General features: G+C 36.1%; 4 protein-coding genes across 9 annotated transcripts; all 4 read left to right on the top strand.

Annotated features, from left to right (window-relative positions):
* The first annotated feature begins 1,732 nt into the window (after positions 1-1,732).
* On the top strand, positions 1,733-11,056 carry LOC122318303 (uncharacterized vacuolar membrane protein YML018C-like). Of its 3 annotated transcripts, XM_043135544.1 has the most exons (9): positions 1,752-2,978; positions 3,811-5,045; positions 5,610-6,011; positions 7,273-7,490; positions 8,375-8,445; positions 8,539-8,640; positions 9,438-9,555; positions 9,639-9,774; positions 10,702-11,056. In XM_043135544.1, exons 2-9 carry the CDS (start codon positions 4,965-4,967, stop codon positions 10,762-10,764), a joined length of 1,191 nt encoding a protein of 396 aa, XP_042991478.1. In that variant the 5' UTR covers positions 1,752-2,978; positions 3,811-4,964; the 3' UTR covers positions 10,765-11,056. The 3 variants fall into 3 exon arrangements, with proteins under 3 accessions (XP_042991476.1, XP_042991475.1, XP_042991478.1); XM_043135542.1 differs by lacking the exons at positions 5,610-6,011; positions 7,273-7,490; positions 8,375-8,445; ... (2 more) ...; positions 9,639-9,774; positions 10,702-11,056 and having other exon boundaries at positions 1,733-2,978; positions 3,837-4,129; XM_043135541.1 differs by lacking the exons at positions 5,610-6,011; positions 7,273-7,490; positions 8,375-8,445; ... (2 more) ...; positions 9,639-9,774; positions 10,702-11,056 and having other exon boundaries at positions 1,733-2,978; positions 3,811-4,129.
* A 717-nt stretch (positions 11,057-11,773) lies between these two features.
* LOC122318304 (ER membrane protein complex subunit 7 homolog) lies at positions 11,774-14,270 on the top strand. The gene is made up of 7 exons (XM_043135545.1): positions 11,774-12,023; positions 12,269-12,306; positions 12,638-12,746; positions 13,224-13,287; positions 13,419-13,535; positions 13,640-13,748; positions 13,966-14,270. Exons 1-7 carry the CDS (start codon positions 11,935-11,937, stop codon positions 14,058-14,060), a joined length of 621 nt encoding a protein of 206 aa, XP_042991479.1. The 5' UTR covers positions 11,774-11,934; the 3' UTR covers positions 14,061-14,270.
* Positions 14,271-15,593: 1,323 nt separating this feature from the next.
* Positions 15,594-20,809, top strand: LOC122318419 (hydroxyproline O-galactosyltransferase HPGT3-like). Its single transcript, XM_043135739.1, has 12 exons — positions 15,594-15,779; positions 16,230-16,293; positions 16,603-16,652; positions 16,785-16,975; positions 17,966-18,026; positions 18,185-18,257; positions 18,661-18,784; positions 18,895-18,982; positions 19,084-19,134; positions 19,406-19,477; positions 19,887-19,999; positions 20,412-20,809. Exons 1-12 carry the CDS (start codon positions 15,655-15,657, stop codon positions 20,432-20,434), a joined length of 1,035 nt encoding a protein of 344 aa, XP_042991673.1. The 5' UTR covers positions 15,594-15,654; the 3' UTR covers positions 20,435-20,809.
* A 150-nt stretch (positions 20,810-20,959) lies between these two features.
* LOC122318416 (cysteine--tRNA ligase, chloroplastic/mitochondrial) lies at positions 20,960-25,870 on the top strand. Of its 4 annotated transcripts, none has more exons than XM_043135725.1 (9): positions 20,960-21,751; positions 21,870-21,933; positions 22,378-22,539; positions 22,830-23,000; positions 23,383-23,664; positions 23,821-23,946; positions 24,260-24,463; positions 24,926-25,027; positions 25,302-25,870. In XM_043135725.1, the coding sequence occupies exons 1-9, from the start codon at positions 21,417-21,419 to the stop codon at positions 25,536-25,538; spliced, it is 1,683 nt and encodes a 560-aa protein (XP_042991659.1). In that variant the 5' UTR covers positions 20,960-21,416; the 3' UTR covers positions 25,539-25,870. The 4 variants fall into 4 exon arrangements, with proteins under 4 accessions (XP_042991659.1, XP_042991660.1, XP_042991661.1 ...); XM_043135726.1 differs by having other exon boundaries at positions 21,523-21,751; positions 21,866-21,933; XM_043135727.1 differs by having other exon boundaries at positions 21,674-21,751; positions 22,345-22,539.
* Positions 25,871-25,936: the final 66 nt, after the last annotated feature.

Below are 25,936 nucleotides of genomic sequence, written 5' to 3'. Positions count from 1 at the left end.
GTGGCGGCTAATTTGTCCAAAATACTTATAGCGTGTTTAGGGGACATAAAATTTAGCACTATTATTCGTTGGCTATACCTGGCGTCTAATGCGGACTGGTACCCGCCCAAGTCGATACTTGAAAGAATTCGGATTTTTGAAACCCCGAATTCAAGTACCCGAGCTGACCAAATTTCGCAAAAAGTCCACTTTTTTTTTTCTTTTTTTGGTGTGTTTAGTTTTTAAATTCAATTAAATAGGCTGTATCCAAGTTAAAAAATAATACCGAATTGTAGGTACCAAGTTTTATACCCAATACCCGCCTCCCATTATCTACCCGAGGCGATAACTGCCTTGAATTGGATTCCAATTTTTCAGATCATGTCGATGAAAAAACTGATTCTGATGAATACTTCCTATACTAAATTATCATGATTCGTTAAGGGATTCTCACCTTGGAATTTCTCTCTCTCATCCAATATTAGCTTGGTGTAGAGAGGAGTTTTTTAATGTTTATTTTATTATTTTAATATTTTTAAGGCAATATTGAGTTAATTGAATTGAATATAGACAAAAATCAATCCGATTGGTAGCAATGATCAAATACAGAATAAATTGACGAAAAAGAAAGAAGTCATTTCCAAATTTTGCAAAGTATTTTAATTGTAATTATAAATTTATGAAAATAACATTAGAGTTACATGCTCTTATTACCAATCTAAAAGGTTATATATTATTATTACAATCTAACATACTAAATTATAATATACAAATTCTTAAACAGATTCATTAGAATCAAATTAATATTCTTAATAAATGAAAGTTGGATAATATAACTCCTTCATCTAAAATATAAAACAATGCTATAGATTATTTAAAATATATAGACAAAATAACGGATGGATCAGTCCAAATAATTTTTCAATATTTTAGAAGAATGTTTTCATATTATTTTTTATCATCTCTATCTAATTATCACACACCAATATCTATTACTATTTCAGTCTCTCATAACTGATCTCATAACTTTAACACATTAAATAAATAATACAATCAAGAAAAGATTTTATAGAAATAAATTTATTAAATAATATAAATTTATATGATATATTAAATTTATTTTATAATAAAACTAAGTTTATAATATAAGGATAATAAATTTGCTTATATAAAAACAACGTTTATCTTCTCTTGATAATCGTACTCCAAGACATGTCCAATGTCCATGCAATAAATCGTACTAAATGACTAATACAAAACAAGACGTTCTTTCTTTGTGCGGTGAAGTGCAGTGCGGTTCGTCCTGTCCTCCCCCACACTCCCACCTAAAAATAAAAATGTTTTTAAAAAAGGAAAAAGTTACTGTACTGCCCGAAATGTAAAGCTGCAGTGTATCGCACTTTTTTTATTTAGTGATTAAAAAAATAATTTTAACTATATTGATATATATATATATATTTTTACTTAATAATTAAGAAAGTAATCAAAAAATTATTTAAAAAAAAAAAAAAACCACTGGTAGTGGGGCGGCATAGTAGCCGCACCCAAAAAAGAAAAAGAAAATTAGAAGACAAGACAAAAGGGGGGAGCTTTCTCTTCGCGGGGGAAGGGTTGTCTGAATACGATGACAGCTGCTAATCGTATCCGTAACTACGTTGAACGGTTGGTTAGTTGGTCCTCCCTTTTGGATCTATCGTTAGGTAACTTGGGTTTCCCTGTCCTTCCCTGGCCTACCCCTCCCCCAACACCGCGCCAACCCCACCCACCCCCCCCCCCCCTTTCTCCTCCTCCTCTCTCTCTCTCACAAAATCACTGAGCTTCGAATCTAACAAGTCATGGATTTCGAAGTTGATCAGGGAAAGGAAAATCAATCTGTTCTAATACTCCTAGAGACGCTGAAGAAGGCCTCCAAAGATCTACAAAGCAACTCCATTTTCCTAACCAACAACAACGATTCGAAAATTACCGTTGAAATCCTTTCTAGGGTGGTCGAAGCCGAGGCTGCTACTGTTCTTCCCTCAGACCCTAAACTTCTCAACATCTCTCAGCTGCTCTGCAACCTCAAGACCTTACTCGAGAAGCTCGAAAAATTTCAGGGCTACGGCCTCAAATCCATCCTTCACCGGCAAATCACAAACTACAAGATCTCCCAGGTTGCTTTCACGACTGAGGCTGAAATTCAATCATTTCTAGACCGCAATATCGTTCAAATCCTTGCAAGAACGTTGAAGGAATCGGCGGACGAGGACAAGAAAGTTAGGGTCTTGATTGAGTTCAAAAATCGGGTGTGCCAAGGTTTCGATAGAGCTTTTCAACATTTGATTTTAAGAGCGAAGGTATTTTCGATTCTTGAATCTTTACTTTGTAACTCAACGTGTTCGAAGCGGGCTCGAGACCATGCGGCTCTGGTCGTAGATGCTTTAGTTAGATTCAACAGGAATGTTTTTGTGGGATTGGTGCTCATGGGTCCTACTGTTGGGGCCTTGATTTCGATGGGTTCATGTCGTTCGGCCAAAGTTCTTTGCTCACTGATCACATTTATCAGAACTCCATTGGTAGATGAAATGGAGTCTAACGGTGAAATCCCAAGAATTATTAACCTATTGAGCTCGGAAGATTTGTCTATTCGAGCTGCAGCCTTGGACTGCATTCTCGAACTTGCTTATTTTGGGAGGGAAGAAGTTATCCTAGCAATGCTTGGAGAAGATTTGGTCAGGAAGCTCGTGGAGTTGCAAAGATTGGAAAATGGAAGTGGTGTACTTGAGAAAGAGAACGGAGGAACTTATGTTGGAACAGAGTCAGACACGAAATTAGACGAAAAAGGGAGTAAAAACATGGAGAATCATCCATTTGAAAGCTGTGTTACAAGGTTTGCAGTGCAAGTGGAAGTGGGGGAAGGATTGAGTAGCATAGAGAAAAGAGAAGTTAAATTGGAGATTCTGAGGAGAGTCAGAGAGACCTCTATTTCCGATGCAGAGTCAGCCACCATTGAGGCTGAGGTATTATGGGGTTCTTCTCCTTGAAATTAGATTAAAGGATGGCCCTTTTTGTCTTTTTTCTGTTTTTAATTTTGGGTTTAGTTCGGAAGGAGGAAGAACCAGCCAGCCCACCATTACGTGATCTTGTTTAACTATGAGTAGGTATCATATCTTATTTGAAAAATAGTTTACCCACAATCGGATTGCATAAAAATAAATACATAAATTATTGTGATTTAATATAATACGTCAAATTATAAAATTATTTTTATTATAAAATAAATCTAACAAATTTTATAAAACCGTTTTAGTTTATAGGTTTATTTTGTATAATTTTTTTATATCTGTAATAATTCTCAAATTATTTTACAAACAAAAAATTACCTATATTGTGTAGAGTGTGTCAAAGTGTGTTTCCGCACTTATTTATAAAATATGATATTCTAAATCTATTTACAACCATTTTTATTGTCACGATAAAGTTTCGTTTAGTTATATATATGATGAGATAAAAATTAAAAAATTAAAAAAATTATTAGTAGAATCTATTTTTTATTTTAGAATTTGAAATTTTTGAATTGTTTGTTGTATGAGTTTGAAAAAATTATAATAATTAAATGAGATAAGATAATTTTCTAAACATATTATCGATACAGAAGTCTATGATATCAACGTACATAAAAAGTGATAGTATTTTGACTAATTTATGAATATAATGAATTTCGTAATAAGTAATCTATTACCTACTAGAATTGTCAATGGTATAACTCATTTTCAACATAATAAATGATGGACCCTCCTCAGTATATGTCCACGACAACACTCATACCAATAACACTGATATTTTTGATAGGTAATAACACTGATATTTGAAACCAGCCAACAGGGACAACACGAGTGCCCCACTAGCTTAAGAGAAAAACAAGAGCACAAACTGTGCCCCAGAAACCAGTGGCGATGGATATTCTTTGTGTAGATACTGAAAGATATTAGATGGGGGTGAAGGTGCTACTGCAAAAATTAGGTACTGAATTTGATATTTTAAACAAATTTCTAAATGAGCAATGTATTGCTGCTATGTTTGAGAAGGATGTCAAGTACCGACACTTTTTCAGGAAATACAAAATCGATGTCAAGTACTTGCTGTTTAATGAAAGGCTGTCATTTTCTCATGTTCTGAAATAATAGAATCCATAGTATAAATCATAATTCCCTTGCTCTCAACAGCCCTTCATAAATCGTGACTAAAAACCAAGCAAAAGAATAATAAGAGGATCTTCTACCTACACACAAAATCCGAAATTGAATTATCAATTTACTCTCAAATTTAACATGGTTTATAATTTATTTTTGAAATGAAAGCCCCGCGTACTCAAATGCTGGAGAACAAAAAAACATTTGCAAAATCCTAAAAACTTTTAAGAAATGAAATTTTATGAAACAAGCATTGCTGTTTAGGGGAGTGAGAGAGGAAGCCGCGAAAAGAAATAGAATTTCAGCTTTTCGGGTCTTCCTCTCCGAGAGGGTAGGGACTAGAAAAAGAAAGAAAAACCGAGGAAAATGGGAGAGAAAATGTTAGGAAAAGATACCCAATGGCCCAATATTCTCTCTTAAAAGGGAACAATTTTAGAGAGAGAGAGAGAGCGCGAGCGGCAGGAACTATATTAATTAACCACCAGAAGGTTGGAAACTTAATTTTAACACTTCCCTCTCATTCTTTCCGTCCCCGTTCCCTGTGCTTTGGCTTTTTATTTTTTGCAAAGAATCCCCTCCAACAAATCACACACACACACCCCCCCAAACAACGTCAACGCTCTTGTTGTTTCACACACCAGCAGCCCCAACTGTCTTCTCTCCTTCTCTGTCTCCCGATATCTTATTTCTACATGTCGGTGATCCACTGATCGGGGAAACGAAAAAGACGTTTCAGAGATCTGAGCGGACCACTGCAACGCAGATCTTTGGCAATTCCTGTAGACTCTGTATCTGGGTCTTGTTTGATTCGCTATGAGTTGGAAATACAGGGCTGGGTTGTTCCTGATAGCTGCTGTTGTTGTTATATGGGTCTCCTCTGCAGAAGTCACCCAGGTCAGCTTATAGCTATATGCACTCTAATTCTCTCGTTTTTATTTTATATATTTAGTCGGATTCGGGTGAAATCTCCATTCATGATAATGCACTTATGTGCCCTTTTGTTGGTGTTTGATGGATTATAACCTCTTGTTTCTGGTTTGGGTTTGAAAATGATGGAAGATACCATGTGTTTGGATCCATTGGCTGAAATTCAAATCTATCTGCTTGGTAATAGCTTGGATTATTGTCCACCGAACGTAAAAGAGAAAATTGCGATCCTACGTGGTTGGAGACGCTTTTGCATCGTATTTCAGCATATATTCATCTCAAGCGTCATATTCGTTTTCGTTTTTTTTTTTTTTTTTTTTTTTTCTCACAAGGGTCTTATATAAGGTTGTGTTTCTTGTTTCTTCAAGTGTTTGCATAATCATTTATGGGCAATAGTAAGTCGCAATATTTCATCTCTCAGCATGTTTGACATAGCGCTTAGTTATTTACTTGTTGGCATAATACAATATCATGCCAGCACCTGAACTACTTCTCGCGTCAGGTTTCAGCTGACTGCTATCTTATTTGCAGGGCATATTTACAGACTACAAGCAGCCATTTGCAGTAACATATCTTGGAGCTTCTCTTTTGGTAGTCTACCTTCCAGTAGCATTCTTAAAGGATTGGGTGTGTAATATCCTAAAACGTCGGTCTTCTAAAAGTGGAAAAAATGCAGAAAGCATGAATGATTTTTCTGTTGGTTTGAGTTCTACTCTAAAATACATTGGAGGCCAGAAGAACTTTGAATTGGAACTTCAGGGAACCTTGAATAGAAAAGATAGTGAAGCAGACCTTTCACCTCTCGAAGAAGGAAGGCCATTGGTTGCTAAACACAAAGATGATGCCCACATACTGAAACAAGATAGAGAGCTTACAACCAGAGAAATTGCTACTTATGGATTTTACATTGCCCCGATCTGGTTTGTAACCGAGGTAAGGCACTTCCTTGGCTGGTTTCATCAAAATTATATCTCCCGTCCTGTTTTATAGAACAGTTTATCATGAATATTGTTTTCCTAGACCATTTAATTTTTTGGATAAATGTTTGATTTGAATCCATTCACAATTTTGGACAAATGTTTAATTGGATTTTTGGATGAGCAGAAAATGATACTTCCTCTGCATGTATCTTGATTTGTAGAATGATATGAGGCAACACTTGTGTCCTATAACATAAATGTTACAGTAACTGTTCTCTTTGTAGGAATAGTTCTAAGCATTATTGATTGCTCCCCACTTGTTGGATGTGTTAGTTGGTGCTTGTGCTTGTGAGTTGGGAGAGATTTTTTTCCTATAACCGCAAAGGGTGCATGTCCTTTATGTGAACTAGTCTATTACTTTTGGCAGTTTTGTGATGTCTCGGGTGTATGTTTTGTCATGCATTGGCTGTTAGGTGCAAAACAGGTTCTTCGGTCAACTGGAAACTGTATTTTGATTGTTTAATCATGTTTTCTATCTTATAAGGTTCTCAAAACCCCTAGGGGTTGACTCAAGTGGTAAAGGTCTTGGTCTTAGTGGTAAACTCCCTCTAGGTCTTCCTCTTGGATGCAAACAATTTTTAGGGGCCATCGGATTGGGAGAACTTTCCCTTGAATTACTGGAGATGCACTTGCGAGAAACTCCTTGTCGAGGGCCTATGCACCTTCGGGATTAGTCGGGACTTTGTTCTCAAACACCTGGTGCCGATTAAATAAAAAAAAAGAGTTCTCAAGGTGAAGAGTTTAGGGAGGTGTTGTTTATTGCAAAACATGTGTGTCGTGGCATTGACCTAAATCAGGTATCCTTACCTTGTGTGAGGACATGTCTGACGAGGAGGTGAGTGCTTCCAAGTCTAGGCTTACCAGCCTACCTACTACTGGACTGTGGGGCACGCAGGTGAAGAGGAATTTGTTCTAATGTTTATATTCTCCACTATAAGTGAGGGTTTTTTAACAAACTTATATGGTGCCACTCTCTTGAAAAAGAATTCTTAAGGTGTATATCTATACGATATCAGTATTGTGTATTCTTTTGTTACCTATTGACATTGTTTTCATTGACTTTGCTATTGCAAATTTTGATTAATGCACGGTTAGTGGTATTTTCAGAGAAATCTTGTTATTTGATTTCTTAATGGTCGTAAGGCTTTCAATTTAGTATGAAGAACCCACAAATACTTCTTACTTGTGCTCTTTTTTTTTTTTTTGGCTCACAGTATTTATCAAATGCTGCACTGGCACGTACAAGCGTTGCAAGTACGACAGTATTATCCTCTACTTCAGGACTTTTTACCCTTTTCATTGGTGCGTTTCTGGGCCAAGATTCTTTAAACATAGCAAAAGTAGTTGCTGTCTTTGTAAGCATGGCTGGTGTTGCCATGACGACTCTGGGAAAAACCTGGGCTACTGATGATTCACAGACGAATGCTTCTGCGTAAGTGCTTACTTCATGGCATCATGTCCAATCTTGACTTGCATTATACTTAAGACCTATTTCAAAGGTAGATGAAATAAAGGGCTTTATTGATGGTGGTTGATATGGTGTCTAATGTGACAATTATGATGTTGGAATAATACATTATCGAAGTAAATGTAGAGGTAGCAAGGCCTGCTGTTAGTTCAGGGAAGGTGTTAGTTTTCTAGTGGCAAAGCTTTCTTGTTCTTTGCTTACATGTTGGTGTGCTGGCAGGGGTCTAAGATTCAGCCATTCCTGTTAAAGAGATACTTTTAGTAACTCTCTATATCTAGATGGTATAACAGATAAATAGGTTGGCTGTAAATAGACTTGACGTGTAAATACTTAACATGTACAGTAAAACCAGCAGCAATTAGGCGCTGGAATCACGCTGAACATTCGGCGCTCGGTTGTAACTCTCTTTTATACAAATGAAGGAAACCAATGGAAAGGGGCATTGAGACCAATCTTGACAATTCCGAGTACCAATATGCAACTTTACCTATTTATTGACAGATAGGCTGTCCGCTCATTTACCATAATATGAAAATTGTTATTTAATCTCTGTTTCTTTCTATAGTTTCCTTTGCTTATGCTGAAGTTTTTTGTTGGAGCTTTAACTATCAAAAAAGTTTTTAGTTGGAGCTTTTTTGCCGTGCCCAAGATCTTTCCATTCCACTTTATGAATTTGAGAGAAAATATCCCAAGCACTTAAGTATATGAATGCAGATTATGCCGGATACCTGTTTCACATTTCAATATATATATAGATATGTATATGTATGTATGTATTCTAGTTGCATATAGTCAGTTTGCTCTTGTAATGCATGTTTTGGGTGTTGACAGTTGATGTTTGTTTTCAGCAATGGGAAACGTTCTCTTGTTGGGGATCTTTTTGGCCTTCTCTCGGCTATGTCATATGGTTTGTTTACAGGTCAGGAACTGTGTTTGTTACTCAGTTTTAGCATTCATTCCAAATTTATATTGACAAAAAGTATGTAACACTTTTTTACGATCAATGCCGCAGTGCTTCTAAAAAAGTTTGCAGGTGAAGAAGGAGAAAGGATTGATGTGCAGAAGTTGTTCGGCTATATAGGATTATTTTCACTTGTAGCATTGTGGTGGCTCGGTAAGAATCTTGATTAGCTACAATTTTATTAATCAGCTGTCAAGAGTGTTTATAAGGTTCTTTATTTGCTCCTCCTTTCTTTCTGCAGTGGATGCTGACAGTGGACATTTCTTGTCCTTACTAAATGTTTGCTGTCCACGGTCTCACTTTTGAGAGTTAAATTGTTGGGGATTTCTTCCTTCTAAAAATTTGGCAATAATGATAATTTAAGAGACATATAATGGTCCACTTCTTCAAATCAAGCCACTTGTTTAAACGTACAGAAATCAAAGATCTACTTTGACATCCTACTCTTGAATATATCTGAATCCAGGGACACTTAGCATTATATCTCAGTTGTGTAAACTTTTCCTTTTCTGTTTGTACGGCTAACTTAGTGTTTGAAAGGTGTGCGCACTCTCTCTCTCTCTCTCTCTCTCTCTCTCTCTCTCTCTCTCTCTCTCTCTCTCTCTCTCCTCCCTGTGCTGTCTTTCATGTTGAGAGAGTAGTGTAGGATTCTGTTTTTATTTTTTATTATTTTTTATGTTGGGGAACCTCTCCAAGGCAAGGCCTTCGGACCCACCCCTACAGAGTAAACCCTAGTCTCGTGCACTGCATCCTCGGAAGTTTCCCTATACAGAATTGGTTAAATCGCTCACTCTTTATTAGGGGGTGTAGCCCCAAATGATTGTTTGCACCCAATAGGTGTTGAACTTTGGACCTTGATATCCCAAGAACAGGGCCTTCACCATTTGGACCAACCCCTTGGGGTTATTTTTAATGAATATATATCCTTTTGTTTTTTTTTTTCCTTTCAGTTTGGCCATTGACAGCTTTGGGAATTGAACCCAAGTTCACAATTCCTCATTCTGCCAAGATGGACGAAGTTGTTCTTGCCAATGGCTTTGTAGGAAGCGTCCTCTCTGACTACTTTTGGTATGTAAAAGCTACTGCTTCTAAATCAGTGGTGCGGAGCTTACATTTTCTCCTTTGTGCTAAAATATCTCATATCTCCATAGGGCACTATGTGTTGTATGGACAACTCCACTTGTAGCCACCTTGGGCCTGTCACTCACCATACCTCTTGCTATGTTGGCTGACATGGTGATCCATGGTCGTCACTATTCAGCAATTTACATTCTTGGTTCAGTTCAGGTAATGATATTGATAGAAAGATGCATTTTCTTTGGTTTTTGTTGTATCTTGTTAAATCCATTTTTTGAAGGCTTCTAGAATCTGTCATTTTTGTGAATTAGGTGGGGAAAGTGTTGTTTTTTGTAGGGCACGAGTTAAAAGTAGAAGACTAGGGTGTTCATGAATGTGATCTGGTTGCTTCTCTTTTCTAAAAAGGAAACAGTCAGTGTTGCATCCATGTTTTTTTGTTCTTATTATATATATATATATATATATTGAGTTGCTGGAAGAGATATGTTCCAAGTCTATTCATAAAAAATATTGGTGTCACTCTTTCAATGTAGCTGATTTTGATCGAATATATTTTGACTTCGGTTGAAGAGCCAGCTAGTACTCAGCCACTCATCTCTCTCTTGAAATCTTGAACACCAATGAGCGAACAAAAAACTCTTGTTTTATAAAGAACTCTCAATATGAACTAAAAATATTTAATTATCAAACAAGTTTACCACGTCCCTTTCTATAGGTTACAAATCCCAGTCCTACTGCAGATAGAAATCCTAAGAAAGAAATTACTTGAAAACTACCATTCCTTTCAATGCAAGCTACTCCTAAACATTCTAGGAAACCTAAAAGTACATCAATTAACGAGGATGAAATACTGACACCATCAATATCAGTCGCTGTTTATACTAGTACTACACTAGAGAGAGAGAGAGAGAGAGAGAGAGAGAGAGAGAGAGAGAGAGAGAGCTACCCTGCAATGGTGTTCTACTCTGCATTGGAGAAAATTATTAGCTTATTTAATCTCTAATTTATTTTGGTAATCATGCTTAGATCTCTGTATTACACCGTGGTATTCAGAATACACTTTATGGATTCAAATTTCTGAGGCTGACTGTGTCTAAAAGTCTGATATTTCTATGTTCATTTGGCGGTTCATTGCAGGTATTTGCTGGTTTTATAATAGCTAACCTTTCAGACTGGTTCTCAAAGAAGTTGGGATTATAGCATTTCGTTATATTCTTGTTAGCTTAATATGGGAAATCCTAATTCTTTCTACATTGTTTGATTTGGATGCCACATTCATAATTATCGTGACCAAAGTTCCTTTCCGGTATATGCATCAATGGCATCTCAGAAAGTGGAAAGTGATGAATGTTACTGCACTATGGTTGATTGTGTAAATGAAGGTTTTGTCTTTTCGTTGGGTTTGAGTGTTGGCCCCATGTTATAATAACTTCTCATTTTGGTCCGATGAAAATATTTATTTTCAGGCATTTTTATCAATGTTTTTCACCAATGCAATGTTGATTGATATTTTACCTGCAGACCTGGCAAGAATATGAAAACAATGATGATAAAACCATTAACAAACCAACTGATGTGATAAATATATACCGACCCACCAATTGCATCATATCCCATCGAAACCATATTGAAAAGTGTTAACTCAATTATCTTTATATCATTTTTTAATATGACATTGACATAGTATTTAATTTAATTTTAATTATTTGATAAATATAATACAAAGATAATTGAGAGAATGATAAGCAATATTTTTTTATCTGTGTTACCTATTATCTTATAGTTATTTCTGTAACATTACATCTGTAAAAATTTTCATAAAATTAAATTTATAGATCGATATGATTTCATGAAATATGTTAAATTTAATTTATAATAAAAATAATTTTACAATTTAATGTATTGTATTAAATCATGTTAGTTCATGCCAATGGTCTGATAACATACTATCCGTTTCTACAAGTGGAATATGGGTTCGAAACTTCTATTCTTATAAAAAAAATATCAGTTCATGAATTTATTTTGTGAATTTTTTTATTTTAGATAAAACATTTTATTTATTTATTGTGAAATGAACCGTTATTATGCATGGACGGTCTATATTTCACTTATGGACAAACATTGACTCATTCATCGACGGTCCAGAGGAGCCCCACTCTCTCCTTGTTTTATGCCATCCATACAGTCAATTGCGAATGCATGATCAAAAGAACACGGTAAGGTCAGTAACACTGGATCGCGCAATAATAACGAAACGAAACGGTGAGTTCTGAGAACACGAAGAAGAGTCCCCGTCGTATTCTTCTGGCTCTGATTTCTCGTACTTTCCGCAGCCTGTTCCTACGATCTGTGTTATTAGCGGAAGCGACCATGAGATCCACACCGGTTATTCTCTTGCTTTTGCTTCATTCATTGTTATGCTTCTCCTCTCTGTCTTTGTCGCACGCCATATCAGCCGGGTAGGTTTTCTCATCTTTTCTCCCTGTCAATAAAATTTCTTCTTTTTTTGGTTTCTTTGAATGGAAAGCGATCAATATATATAACTGTAGCTTATATATATATGTTGATTATGTGCTGTATCTTAGGCACTGAATTAGAAACATTTTATCAGTTTTGTAGGATTTGAATTTTAGGACCTCAACTTTAGTTTCTTTGTTACTTAATTTAGTTGTTATCGTTTCGTTTTTGTTCTTTTCATTTCCAGTGATGGGTACACGATCAACGGTCGGGTGAAGCTTCGAAGTATGTTGTTCTTTTCCTGTTTGATTTTTAAGTGCAGCTTTGAAAATTGGAACTACCATGGGCTTTACAATCCGACTAATGTGTAAATTGTATAAGTTTGCGTTAAATTCAGTTATTGAGTGGTTGGTTTTAAACCAGAACATTGAAAAACGCAATATAGATGGAATTTGTGTTATTACAACATTAGACCACGAATCAAAAGTTGCTTGTTGACCTTTCATTGCTGCCGTAGGTAAAAGGTTTTGGATATCTTCCCCCCTAGACGTGGTACTTCTTTCTTTGCCACCCCTTTTAAGAATTCATCTATATCATTTGTGAATTTATTTGACAGGTATGGGTGCACAAGGTTTTGGTCTTCCTGGAAAATTATCAAATGTCAAAGTTATACTAAATGGAGGCCAAAGGGTTACTTTTCTGAGACCTGATGGATATTTCTCGTTGTATCCTATTTTTCCACTTTGACATGTATCCTGTTTTTTAACTTTGACATGTGTTATTCTGTTAAAACTATTTCAGGATACTCGGTGTTTTCTGTTTAAACACAGCAAATTTCTCTTCAGAAACCCCGTCCCTATCTTTTAATCAATGTTTGTCCTAAAAAAATTCTCGTTAGTGTTATAATTGTTGAACCATTTCTTTTTCTTTTGTGATTTCAGAAAGTAAATTGGAATATTGAACCTTTTTGCTCTTGCTAAATAGGTATAACTATTGTATACACCGTGGACTTAGATTGCTTTAGTGCTTATTAATGAAATCATCTGACTTATAAAAAAATGTCAGAATGAAGATCTGTGCTCTTCTTTTATGATTCCAAAGAATTTTATTTTTTTTTCTTTTAATTCTACTCTTTTGGGAGGGATGCTAGTGAAGCATACTTTAAAGACTCTTAAGTGTTTCCTTAACACGTATGCTTAAAGCCATAACGTGCCAGCAGGAACTCATCTAATTGAGGTGGATGCTATAGGCTATTTCTTTTCTCCGGTTGGACTCGAAACTTTACTATTTCCTGTCATTTAATTTTCTTTAATCATTAATGGCCAATAAGATTTTCAGGATTACACTTACAAGACAATATGATTTCTCATGATTGCACTCTCTTAATTGTTGTTTAGGTCCGAGTTGATGTCAGTGCCAGAAATCCAGGTAAGGTTCAGGCAACACTTACAGAGAACAGGAGGGGTCTGAATGAGTTGGTTCTAGAGCCGTTGAGAGAGGAACAGTATTATGAGGTTTATTTAGACTAAACTTTTCCTGTTTCTTCTTCTTAGGTTGTCAGTTTGAAGTTATTTTCTTCTCTGACTAATTTTATTTATATTTTTTTCTGCTTTAACAGATTAGAGAACCCTTTTCCATCATGTCTCTTGTGAAAAGCCCAATGGGTCTGATGATGGGATTTATGGTGGTGGTTATGTTTCTAATGCCCAAATTAATGGAGAACATGGGTAAAGTGCTCTGGTTCATAGTGTTTTATGTTTTAAGTTTTAACACCTGGTCTTGAGGCTCTGACTTGCTGTAGTTTTTTCCTGGTTGGCTTGGCTTGGTTAATGTAAAACAGATATGAGTCCATGGTTTCATGAGAGTTTCTCAAGGCTAATTGGGTTTGTTGTGGGTTTCGAGTTATCTTATTGACTATATCCATTTGTTATGTTTTGGTGGCAGACCCTGAGGAAATGAGGCGAGCACAAGAAGAAATGAGGAGCCAAGGGGTTCCCTCTCTGGCGAACATGTTACCTGGTGGTGCTGCCAGGAGTTAAGAGGATTAGTTTGAAAAACTGTGAACCACGGGCCCCTTCTCTGTTCCAAGGCTGAAAGGTTATGAAAAGTTTGAGGTTGGAGCCCCTTTAGGCCTTTGTTATAATCAAGCAAATATGCTCTGGGACATTTATCTGAATTTATGCTCTCAAATTCTGCTTCTTTTTTGTTGGTACATCTGAAATAAAGGTTTTTAATATTTGGGTTTGTGATGTTGACGGTCTCGTTCACTAATTCTTTAGCTCTGTCATCATTGAATTGTTTTCTTGAAAAATTGGTGAGAACTATTCTTCAAGCCCTCTCTCTCTCAATCCGTAATTGTTACCTGGCTGATGTTGATTTGAAGCTTTGAGTTTTATCTTTGCATTTTCGCACTCGTGCTTCTAAAAGCAGAGAAGTACTTCTCCAGACGCTAAAATGTGATTATCAATCAAGAGAAATAACACAAGGAGGATTCCACCAGCATGCTTTCCTTTTCCTACCCAGATAGGCCAACTTTAAGCCAATCTGCCCCGCCATCTAATTTGTTGGCCATGGGGGTGCGATGGAACCATCCGAGGTCTGATTACGGTTCTAAGGGGATTCAGGATTAAGATCTATGAGCCTAATTCATCATTAATATCAATCGCTCCACCCCAAAATTTGTCTGAATAATGCTACTTGACCATCTGAAATTTATAAGAGAATCTATGATTTCAATTTTGTTCTTTTTGCACTTTAGTATATCTTTTTTATTTTAAATATATATTTTTTTAATAAATCACGTGATAACCATGGTGGTGCTACTTCAAAAGAAAAGCTAGAAATGGCCAATTACTCAATTTTCCTACTTCTTCCAACCAAGTTCCGTATCATACATTCTCCTAAAATGCAGGGGGACAAAAAGAAAGCGCACCCTAAATCTCTCTGATATATATTCTCAGACTTCATCCGCTTCACATTCCTAAATGGTTTTTGGGTGTAAATTTGCATTCTGGCATGCTTGTAGAGATACTAAAAGAAAGTTTAATATAAATAAAATATTGACCCAAACACAAAAAATATACGATTATTAATATCATTAAAATTGCATGCTCAGCTTGAATGGTAAAGTTATCTGTTCTTGTATGTAGGTGTGGTCATTCGTACACGAGAAATGTTCTATTTATAAAAGAAATTTTATATAAATAAATTTATAAATAGAGAGAGTTTGATGTGATATATTATATTATAAAATTATTTTTATTATAATATATATTTAATGTATCATATAAAATCATGTCAATTTATACTTTTTATAAATATAACGCTTCTTACACAAACATATGGAAATGCATCCATATTTATAATTAATTCGAATTTCAGATTGAAAAGAAAAAAGAAAAATAAAGGAAAAAAGGTCGCATAAGAATGGGTTCGGCCCACTTATCAAATCTACAGGATTCAAGACTTTAATTACTGGATATTAGATTAGATATTATTTCTATAACTATAAAAATCAAATCATTTAATTCATATTAATATTCAAATTAAATTGCTTAATTAGAAATTTAGAATAGACTTCAAGGCTGTATAGTCTATAATTTACTCTCCCTCCCTCTCCCTCTCCCGGTCGAGATGGAGAGCTTACCAACGACGATGAAATCAGAGCGGCGGTCGAGATCTAAACCTCTCCAGTCCTCCAAACCCTCGCTTTTCATGGCTTTCTTCTCATGCCTCGCTTGGCTCTACGTTGCTGGCCGGTTCGTCTCCCTCTTCTTTTATCCATTCCTCTTAACTCGGACGGAAAATTCTATCTTTCAGCTTTTGCATCCATTTTGATTTCCTGGAGAATAATTTCTCTTCTAAAATGACCGAAAGATGATAGTATCTAGGATGTGTTTGGCTGCAAAGAATTGGAATTAGTTCTCTTTGTAATTGGAGAGATGGGGTCTACAGAATTCAAGTGCAATTCAAGTGTCATTGGTATACGTACCAGCCTAACTAATGATTTGGAATAGGATCCTCCCTTATGAATCCCATAGCTCCATCCAATGGGGAAAAAACGTAGCCTTCAATTCAGCCATCCAATCTATACATGTTTTTTCTTCTTCTTTCTTTAGTTTCGCTGCATAATATGATCAGTAACACATCACTAATCTATGCGTTTTCAATCGTTGATACCTTCTTTTTTTTTTTTTTCCAATAATCAGGTTGTGGGAAGATGCAGAGAACAGAAAATTGCTTACCAATCTTCTTTACAAGAATGCCCTCCAGGTCCTTTTTTTTGGTTCCCCTCCTTTTATTAAGCTCTTACTTCGATAATGAGGAAATTATTGTACCTCGACAAACAATATTAAGCTCATCTTAGCCTATTAAAAGTGTTATGATTGATGATAACTTTTTTCACATATATACATATATACATATATTTTTTTTTTGGATAAGTTATACACATATACATATATATTTGTCATAGAGTTCCTGAGCTTTCAAATCGTGGGATGTGACTTGTGCAAATGTCTGTTTCGCTTCAGTTTTTTTATTCAATACATCTTAAATACGTTGCTGTGTTATTACTCTCAGAGACCCAAGGTTCTTACGGTTGAAGATAAGCTAATGGTCCTAGGATGCAGGTAATTGCTATTTGTCGTTTGATAAGTACCTCTCTTATCTTTCTTTGTAAATATCTCTTTTTAGAGTTGGATGTGCTTCAGTTTCTATATAGTGTTTGTGTTGGAATCTATGGTGTTGATTTTTATTTTTAGAGATTTGGAGAGGAGGATTGTGGAAGCTGAAATGGACTTGACATTGGCTAAGAGTCAAGGGTATCTCAAGGACAAATTGCAGCAAAGTGGGTCTTCTTCTGGCCAAAAGCTTCTTGCTGTTATTGGAGTTTATACTGGATTTGGCAGTCGCTTGAAGCGAAATGTGTTTAGAGGGTCTTGGATGCCTAAAGGTCAGTGGGAATTCTAATTGCTCATTATGCTGGTTCTAACCTGAATGCTCATTATGCTTGATATTCCCAGTTTACTGGAGCTGTGGTAATTTTGGATGTCTGGTCATTGCTGTCCCCAATTTCTGGATCTCTGGCTCTGTCAAATTGAAGCTTCTGACTGTACTTAAAAGTCTTCTTAGCAAAGATTGCTGAATTTCTTTTCATCATATATCTGTATAATTGAGAGCTTATGTTAGTTTTTAAATTATCTCCTCTAATCATAAACTATTAATGAATTGAGCCTGATGACGGGGAAGACACTTCTATTGCTTTATCTAGACAGTAGATCAGATTTGTAGCATTACTCAATTAGACTTCAGTAAATAATTTATATTTATTTTTATTGAAAAAGTTGAAGGAATATTAAAATATAAAAAACTGATCCGTCTGGAGAAACTTCAAAGATTTCTTGTGGTTTTGAATGGAGTTTCTATTGTGTATTGTCTACGAAGTAGAAAGCTAAACAGTAGATTGAAGAATTGAAGGATTGAGACCTTAAACAAGAACGTGCCCAAGGCTTTGAAATTGGATTTTTTTTTATAAGTAAATGAATTTCCGTATAAGCACAGAGGGGTACAATCCAGTTTTCAGTCCAATCAAGACTACTAATGTTTAAGCGTGGCATTTCATATGTTCAAGGAAGGTCATGAAAATTTGCAATACCCCATCCAGTCGTGATATACAAAGCCTTAATTCACAATACCTTCAAAGCTACTTAAAATTTTTGTTTTCGTTTTACTTATAACCAGTTGCTATGCATCTCTATCACTTTTACTTTATATAAATTTTTAGATTTTGTATTATACCATGTCTAACACTAGTGATAATATATATATATATATATGCCATGTCTAACACTATGAGTCCCTTTTGTGAATGGAAATTTCAAGGATATATAGATGCCTCTTTTTTTAGCAATATATTAAAGCACCATTATTGTGGCTTTTACAGGTGATGCCTTGAGAAAACTTGAAGAAAGAGGAGTGGTCATTCGTTTTGTAATCGGGCGGAGGTGTTTACCCAAAAACACATAATCCTTAAAATAGTATTAGTATATGCTTTCTTTTTCCTTCATTTTTTTGGTTGGTTCTTTTAGAATTACCAGGTCTACACTTTGGTTAGTGAGAATGGTTAAATTTCTGTATTAACCTTTAACTTTGAAACTGGCAGTGCTAATCGAGGTGATAGCTTAGATCGCAATATTGATGAGGAATATCGCTCAACAAAGGATTTCTTGATTCTTGTGAGTTAGAAATTCAAATGATACTACAATTTAACTCATCAATCTTTTACATTTGATATATGAACTAACATATAACCTTAATAAAGGGTTCATCATAATGATATATTTCAGTAACGTGTTTTGAAAGGGACAACTTGAAATTTAAATTGAAGCAACTGTCTCAAAGGAATCTCTTTTTTCTTTTTCTTTTTTTTCCCACTTTTAGTTGTTACACTTTTGTAAAAATCTCCATATTCCATAGTCACCAATTCTCATAATCCAAAATTAAACTTTTATTGAAAGATAAATCTTTGATTGCTTAAAGTTTGATGCATTTGCTCGAGTTTGAGTATTTGCTACTCATTTTATAGCTTCATAACATGCTTTGCATAGAGTTTGAACATGTTTTGTTGATATATATCAGGAAGGTCATGAGGAGGCTCAAGAAGAGCTGCCTAAGAAAGCAAAGTTCTTCTTCAGTACTGCAGTTCAAAATTGGGATGCAGAATTTTATGTAAAAGTTGATGACAGTATAGACCTTGATCTGGGTAAGCTCTTATATGTATCTATTTTTTCAGAAAGCTAAAACTTGGTGCATTCTGATATATTCTTTCAGAACTTTTTGATACATCCTTTGCTCTATTTTCTGCTCTGGCAGAGGGGTTAATTGGACTTCTCGACCGTCGTCGTGGTCAAGATGGTGCTTACATTGGGTGCATGAAGTCAGGAGATGTGATATCTGAAGAGTATATATTTAGCATTTTTTCTTCAGATACTCTAAACAGAAAACATTTATAATCCAAACGTTATTGAAACCAGCTTTTCAGCATATAATTGTTCTTTTCAGGGGAAAGTCTTGGTATGAACCTGATTGGTGGAAATTTGGCGATGAGAAGTCGTAAGTGATCTAGCTTGTGAATGAGAATTTTCCTCTCCCTTAATATCTGTTGCATAACCTCAGGAGTCAGGAGGTGACTAGTGTTTTTGTTTGTTACATGATAATTATTTCTGAGGAGTTGGGAGTCTGAAAATAGTTTGCAAAAATTAGGCAGTCTTCATCTATTTTTAGATATTAATAATGTAGTTGGCTTTTCTCATGATGATGGTGCTGCTTGCTGCTCCAATTGCCATGATACGACATTTGATCGTAGTTACTTGTCTTCATTCAGGTACTTCCGACATGCTTCTGGCTCTCTTCTTATACTCTCCAAGAATTTAGCTCAGTATATTAACATCAACAGGTTAGTTTTCAATGATTCAACGACACAGGGTCTGGTTCCAATAGGCAATTCTGTTAAAGTTTTGAGCTGATTACTTTCAATGTGTCTGTCATTAGAGGCTTACTGTAATTTGCTGATACTATAAGAAACTCAATAACTAAATCCATTTGAAAATTGGAACTTGATGGTCAGTTCATTTGATTTTTCTACAATTCTCATTGGTTGTCAACTTGCTTGCTTATTTTGAAATGTGCAAAATGATGACATAATTGATATTTCAGTTTAAATAATGAGCAGGTAATTTGTTGCTCCTTACATTGCATCATTTATTTCCCTCCACTGTATCAAACGGAAGTTGCGGAACCTATTATTACAGCTTTATCATTGTGTTCAAGTGCACATTTCACTCCCATTTCCTTATCATGTGCAGTGCATCTCTTAAATCATACGCTCATGATGATATATCAGTGGGTTCATGGATGATGGGCCTCCAAGCAACTTATATAGACGAGAACCGCCTTTGCTGCAGTAGCATTAGACAAGGTAAACTTTTTGTCATTCTTTAATCGATAGCTTATCTAAAAGTAGCGACCAGATCCTGCTCTTTTGTTTTAACATATGCATCCATTATTATTTAAAAGAGAATAGAAAGAATTTTGGGCAATGGATCCTTATATAAGGACTCTAAAAGGAAGAGGCCTTGAAGAAAAATTCTAATCAGCGGAACATTTTTTTAAGCATCAGTCAGAGCAGGTGAATTTTATGTTGATTTGGGTCAGGGTAGTGGTCAATCTTAATAATTATTTTCAATGGTAATGTTACATGTATAATAGGGAAACACCTTTTTTGATAATTAATGAAGTTTAACGTGTAAAAAAACGTAGTGCTACCCTTATTTTCATGCCATTTACTAGCTATGCAACTTGTATTTAGTATCTAAGCTTCTTATTTCCAGACAAGGTGTGTTCCCTGGCTTGATCAGAGGAAATAGCTTCTTATCAGAGAAATTGATCCAACTACCTTCATGATTCATTCATTTAGCACTCAGCAAGTTTTGCATAAGCACATTCAGCAACTTCTAGGCTTGGTCAGTGGTTGTCTTATTGGTTCATTCTGGGGCACATATCTGTCTTGTCCGTGGGGGATTTGTTAAAGCATCAGCAAGATTATTTTTTGCCTAGGATCAGGAGATTAGCTGCAATTTTTATACAATGGATTTACACATGTTTACCGGACTGTCCTCTCCAGTTGTTGCTCGGCTGTTTGAGCTTAAGTGGTAGCTGAATGCTATTGTGTAAAGTCGATGAAATATTTCATGTTTTGTTTAGTCAATAAGAAAGCTTCTGTTTGCCAGATGCCATGCCTATGCCTTCCCCCCCCCACCCCCGCGGGCGGGCGCGCGGGGTCGGGTGTTGGTCAATTGAACTTTAGCAGCATTTCCTGCTGTGTATAATTTTTTTTTTTTTTTTTTCTTTCCATGTTCCCAACCTATGCAAATTTGCATTTGAGAGCAGAACTTGAAAGAAATCCTTTCAACAAAGCTCCTCTTTCAAAAAAAAAAAAAAATTGCTTTCAAATTAAAGTTCCCAAAACAATGGGACGAATTTTTTGTTGCAACATTCCTCGCCCAATATCCTGGAAGTGACTCTCTTCATCGTTGTCGACGACGGGTGATATGAAACAAATCGAATTATCGAGGAGTGCTGGGTTTAAAAAAAACAAAGCAAAACAAAAACAAACTTTGAATGTCTGACGGGCCTTAACAACTCGGCGGCCCATCGACACTCCTTAATTCGAGTGGGCCGTTTTGGGCGAAATTATCGAATGTGTGTCCATTAGATTCGACTCTTGATATCTAAATGGATAATTTGCAATTCATATGAATTCTGGCTGGGGGCTGCCGAAGCGTACACCCAAAACCACCGCTAAAGCTCAGAAGAGAACCCCGTAATAGCCGGAAATGGCTACGCTCCTCAAGTTTTGCAGACCTTTCTGCCCCATCCGTTTCCCTAACTTGACGCGGAAGATTCGACTCACCACTCACCTCTCCCATAATACCCTCTTCTTCAATCCGAAGTCCGGGAGGAGCAGCCTTATCCGATGCACTCGTCTCAGTTCTTTGAGCTCGTCTCAGCCGTCGGAGCTGTGGCTGTACAACACAATGACCAAAAATAAGCAAGTGTTCGAGCCCAAATTGGAGGGCCAGGTCGGCATGTATGTCTGTGGAGTCACCGCGTATGATCTCAGCCATATCGGCCACGCTCGCGTCTATGTCACTTTTGATATTCTCTACAGGTCCTTACTTCTATTAGCTTCCTCTATATATATATCTGTATGGAGAAAAATATGAATTTTTATTTTTGAATTTTGGTGATGTATTTATATTTGTTCGCAAAACTTTGTGTTTAGGCAGATATCTTAGGCATTTGGAATATGAAGTCCGTTATGTTCGGAATTTCACCGACGTGGACGACAAGGTGAGTTGAATTTACAAGTTAAACTTCGCTTAAGAGTTACAGATTTAACATTGTTTTATCATTCTTGCTTGGTAAAGCGTGTGTGGGCTTGTTGGAATTTCGAGTAACCATGAAGATTGAGAATCCTCTTCATCCACCCCACCCTCCGAATGTGTTTTTCTGGTGTATCTCGTTTCTTTCTACAAGATTTTAACACCCATAAACTTTGGGTTTTTTTCCACGTGATTTCTAATCTTTGTGACTAATTGTTTGTTCACATTCTATAACTTGTTTATTTTGTTTCTTACTATCCTGTTAGACACTCTTGTAATTTGGGTTGTAGCTCTTAAAATCTAAATAGGGTTTTATGTCATTGTGCTACAAGAGCTGGATGCCAAATACCAACTTCCTCTTTTCACATTGGTATGACAGGATAGCTGAGTCTGCGTTTTGCAAATTCTGTAGATAATTGCTCGGGCAAATGAATTGGGGGAGGATCCAATCAGTTTGAGCAGACGCTACTGTGAAGAGTTTTGTCAAGATATGTTGCATCTTCATTGCCTGCCACCTTCTGTTGAACCACGAGTATCAGATCACATGCTTCAAATCATTGATATGATCAAGCAGGTGCCTTGTTTAGTTTTTATCTATTTTTGTTGTATAATCACAATATCAAGGGATTCTACATTGAATTGACACCATTTTTAAAACTGATCTCTTGTCTCAAGCTGCACATCTAGAAGTGTTTTTGACTTGTTAGGATACAGTACACTTTTCTTTAAGTTTTCATTTTTTTTTTTAATTTGTAAGGAGTGTATTTGAGTCTAATATTATACCTCTCTTGTGCTCTCTCTTGGATGCTTTTCCTTGAAATATGAGATTTGTTGATTGTGATTTGCTGACATGCTTCTTGGCAGATTCTTGATAATGGATATGCCTATAGAGTTGACGGGGATGTTTACTTCAATGTATACAAGTTTCCAGAATATGGACGATTATCTGGGCGAAAACTAGAGGATAATCGAGCTGGTGAACGAGTTGCTGTCGACTCAAGGAAGAAAAATCCAGCTGATTTTGCTTTATGGAAGGTAACTGGTCGCTAAAATTAATGGAGAAGTACTTGCATTATGAATGCAAAGTATTAAACAATCGGAGTTTGTAATTATACCCGTTTATGTGTGCTAGTTAACCTGCCTTGCTATTAGCTGATTACAGGGGACTTCACTTTGTAAATTCATGCATGTGCTTTTGTGTGCCCACATGTATGCCTTCATGTTTGTGAGTGGTTTAATGACATATGTCACACTGGTTGTTGTTCTGATTGGTTCTCTTTTTAATATGATTCAGTATGTGCATTTACATGACTTTCTCTGTTATCTTCTGTACTAGAGGCAGATGGACAGAAGACAGTGAACATTGTTATTTATCTTCAGTTCAGAATTTGTTTGTAGTTATTATATAATTTTGCAGGCTGCAAAGGAAGGAGAGCCATCTTGGGAGAGCCCATGGGGTTTTGGAAGACCTGGGTGGCATATTGAGTGTAGTGCCATGAGTGCTGCTTATCTGGGTTACTCTTTTGACATTCATGGTGGAGGAATGGACCTTGTGTTTCCCCACCATGAGAATGAAATTGCTCAGAGCTGTGCTGCATGTAAAGAAAGCAATATAAGGTACTGGATACACAATGGCTTTGTCACTGTTGACTCCGAGAAAATGTCCAAATCTCTTGGGAACTTCTTTACAATACGGCAGGTACAGGATTCTGTCCGGCTTAGAGCATTTCTTTGTTATCCTACTTTTTTTGTGTGGTAATTGACTTCATCACCTTGCTTTGAGCCCTTCATTTTTTGCATTTTAGAAAATTTTGAAATCATCCTTTGGGGATAAGCACATATAATGATTTAACAGGTTATAGACCTTTACCATCCACTGGCTTTGAGACTTTTCTTGATGGGGACCCACTACCGATCTCCAATCAACTACTCTGACGTACAGCTTGAGAGTGCTTCAGATCGTATTTTCTACATTTATCAGGTACCAAAGACACAACCCCCATCTCTCTCTCAGAGCGGATTTTCTGGAAGTTGTTTGATCATTTTTTTTATATCTATTAATTTTGTCTTCAATTTTGAGTCAGATTCATTTTTTGGACCAATCCTTGGTTATTAGCTATTGTTCTTTCTGCTTGGGCCCCTGATGAAAGATATCGTTACAACATGGGGTTTCATTGGGTTTAGTTTTTGGTGATGCATTGCATCATTTGAACTGATCTACTGATATTTTTAGATTTTTTTTATAATTCTTGACACTGGATTTCATATCAAATATGTGATCCAATTGATTGCAGACATTGCATGATTGTGTAAATGTTCTAAGCCAGAACGATGCAGCTGTTCGAGTGGATCTTATCCCACCAGATACTGCAAATTGCATCAATAACTTCCAAAACATTTTTGTGGATTCAATGTCAGATGACCTTCACACTCCTGTTGTTCTGGCTGCAATATCTGACCCACTGAAGACTATCAATGATCTCCTGCATACGCGTAAGGTATTGTGTTTCTGATACACTTGTTCATTTGCATGAATATGTAACTTTGTTGTAGTAATTTGTTTGAATATGGTGTGTACGTCATGAAATAAACTCATAGGATGTATTGGTTTATATTTTGGCATGAGTATATTGTAGTTTCGTTTTATATTAAAGTTTTTTTTTTAAAGTAAAAAGCAGAGAGCAGAATAAGATTACATTGAAGATGTTTTAAGTTAAAGATCGCCACCTGTGAACCAAAAAGATTCATGACCAGTTTTAGGATCTTGTTTGCAATCATCCAAATTTCCGCCATACATATATATATTTCTTTGCAGTAAAGTTGTATATGATTGAGATTCTCTCTTTGTTGCTTCTTCCTACAGTATGATTAATACACCTGGTTCTTGCTAATGATATAATTCCTAATCTATCTTCCATTTTTCTTTCTTTGTGTCCTATGTAACTGAATAATCCAAACAGGGGAAGAAGCAAGAGTTTCGAATAGAATCACTTGGAGCTTTGGAAAAGACAATCAAGACTGTTCTGACTGTTTTAGGACTAGTGCCCACAAGTTACTCAGAGGTACAGAGTATTCATGTTATCAGAGCTCTCTGTTGCAAAATTCAAATTTCTACTTTGCATTTGCAACCTCTACTAAAATTGATCTTTTCTTTACCAATTCACATATTTTCTGAGTTGGTCCTTTTGTCACTGTTTCTCCACCATTTTTGCACTTGTTTCTTAATCAATTCCAGATACTTAAATAGTTTTGGATACCGTACTTCTTATATCCCCCGATTGCTGTTATCTGATGTTTTAGTACTTTATAGTTAATATTTACTTTCTTATGCTACAGGTTTTGCAGCAGCTTAGGGAAAAAGCTTTGAAGCGTGCTAAGTTAACTGAAGACCAAGTTTTGGAAAAAATAGAAGAACGGACGGCAGCAAGAAGAAACAAGGAGTACGAAAAATCAGATGTAATTAGGAAAGAGTTAGCTGCTGTTGGGATTGCTCTTATGGACAGTGCGGATGGGACTACTTGGAGACCAGCGGTTCCACTTGCACTCCAAGAGGAGAAAGTGACGGCAACTTGAATGGCTTTTTGGTCCAAATCTTTTAACTTGTGATGATTTTGTACCTAAGATTTTGAGGAATGCATTATTTAACTGGCATTTAAGGACGGTGTTTTGGAATTTTGGGTTGTGGAATGCATTAGGAAGGGTAGCACGTGCTCTACTATGGAGAGATGTCACACACTGATAAACAAAACAAACAAGACAAAACAAAACAGTTAGAACAAAACGAGTTCGTAGCGAGTTTTGACGCCCATGTAATGATTGTCAATTGATTCATTTTGTTCTGTACTTGTCTAATCTCGTTCCAAATGAAAGCAATAAACTGTAGCCCTATTAGCATTCGGTCCTGATTTGGAATCTTCTTCAATGGTATTATCCCTGTAAGCATTTTTCTCCTTTCCTTCTCTCTGCTAGTT

Source organism: Carya illinoinensis, chromosome 8, assembly GCF_018687715.1.
Source record: "Carya illinoinensis cultivar Pawnee chromosome 8, C.illinoinensisPawnee_v1, whole genome shotgun sequence".
In the NCBI taxonomy this organism is placed as follows: domain Eukaryota; kingdom Viridiplantae; phylum Streptophyta; class Magnoliopsida; order Fagales; family Juglandaceae; genus Carya; species Carya illinoinensis.
Note: the sequence above shows the minus strand (reverse complement) of the source record. Positions and strands in the feature narration are given on the sequence as shown.

What these genes read in the sequence shown, in the direction of transcription:
- LOC122318303 (XM_043135541.1), top strand. Translation starts at nt 1,815, where the DNA reads ATGGATTTCGAAGTTGATCAGGGAAAGGAAAATCAATCTGTTCTAATA. An exon ending in CAGCCACCATTGAGGCTGAG is followed by an intron (nt 2,979 to 3,810) that starts GTATTATGGGGT and finishes TATTTTTGATAG; the next exon opens with GTAATAACACTGATATTTGA.
- LOC122318304 (XM_043135545.1), top strand. Translation starts at nt 11,935, where the DNA reads ATGAGATCCACACCGGTTATTCTCTTGCTTTTGCTTCATTCATTGTTA. An exon ending in GAGAGGAACAGTATTATGAG is followed by an intron (nt 13,536 to 13,639) that starts GTTTATTTAGAC and finishes CTGCTTTAACAG; the next exon opens with ATTAGAGAACCCTTTTCCAT. An exon ending in CAAATTAATGGAGAACATGG is followed by an intron (nt 13,749 to 13,965) that starts GTAAAGTGCTCT and finishes TTTTGGTGGCAG; the next exon opens with ACCCTGAGGAAATGAGGCGA.
- LOC122318419 (XM_043135739.1), top strand. Translation starts at nt 15,655, where the DNA reads ATGGAGAGCTTACCAACGACGATGAAATCAGAGCGGCGGTCGAGATCT. An exon ending in CAAAGGATTTCTTGATTCTT is followed by an intron (nt 18,258 to 18,660) that starts GTGAGTTAGAAA and finishes GATATATATCAG; the next exon opens with GAAGGTCATGAGGAGGCTCA. An exon ending in CAGTATAGACCTTGATCTGG is followed by an intron (nt 18,785 to 18,894) that starts GTAAGCTCTTAT and finishes CTGCTCTGGCAG; the next exon opens with AGGGGTTAATTGGACTTCTC.
- LOC122318416 (XM_043135725.1), top strand. Translation starts at nt 21,417, where the DNA reads ATGGCTACGCTCCTCAAGTTTTGCAGACCTTTCTGCCCCATCCGTTTC. An exon ending in ACTTCTTTACAATACGGCAG is followed by an intron (nt 23,665 to 23,820) that starts GTACAGGATTCT and finishes ATGATTTAACAG; the next exon opens with GTTATAGACCTTTACCATCC. An exon ending in GTATTTTCTACATTTATCAG is followed by an intron (nt 23,947 to 24,259) that starts GTACCAAAGACA and finishes AATTGATTGCAG; the next exon opens with ACATTGCATGATTGTGTAAA.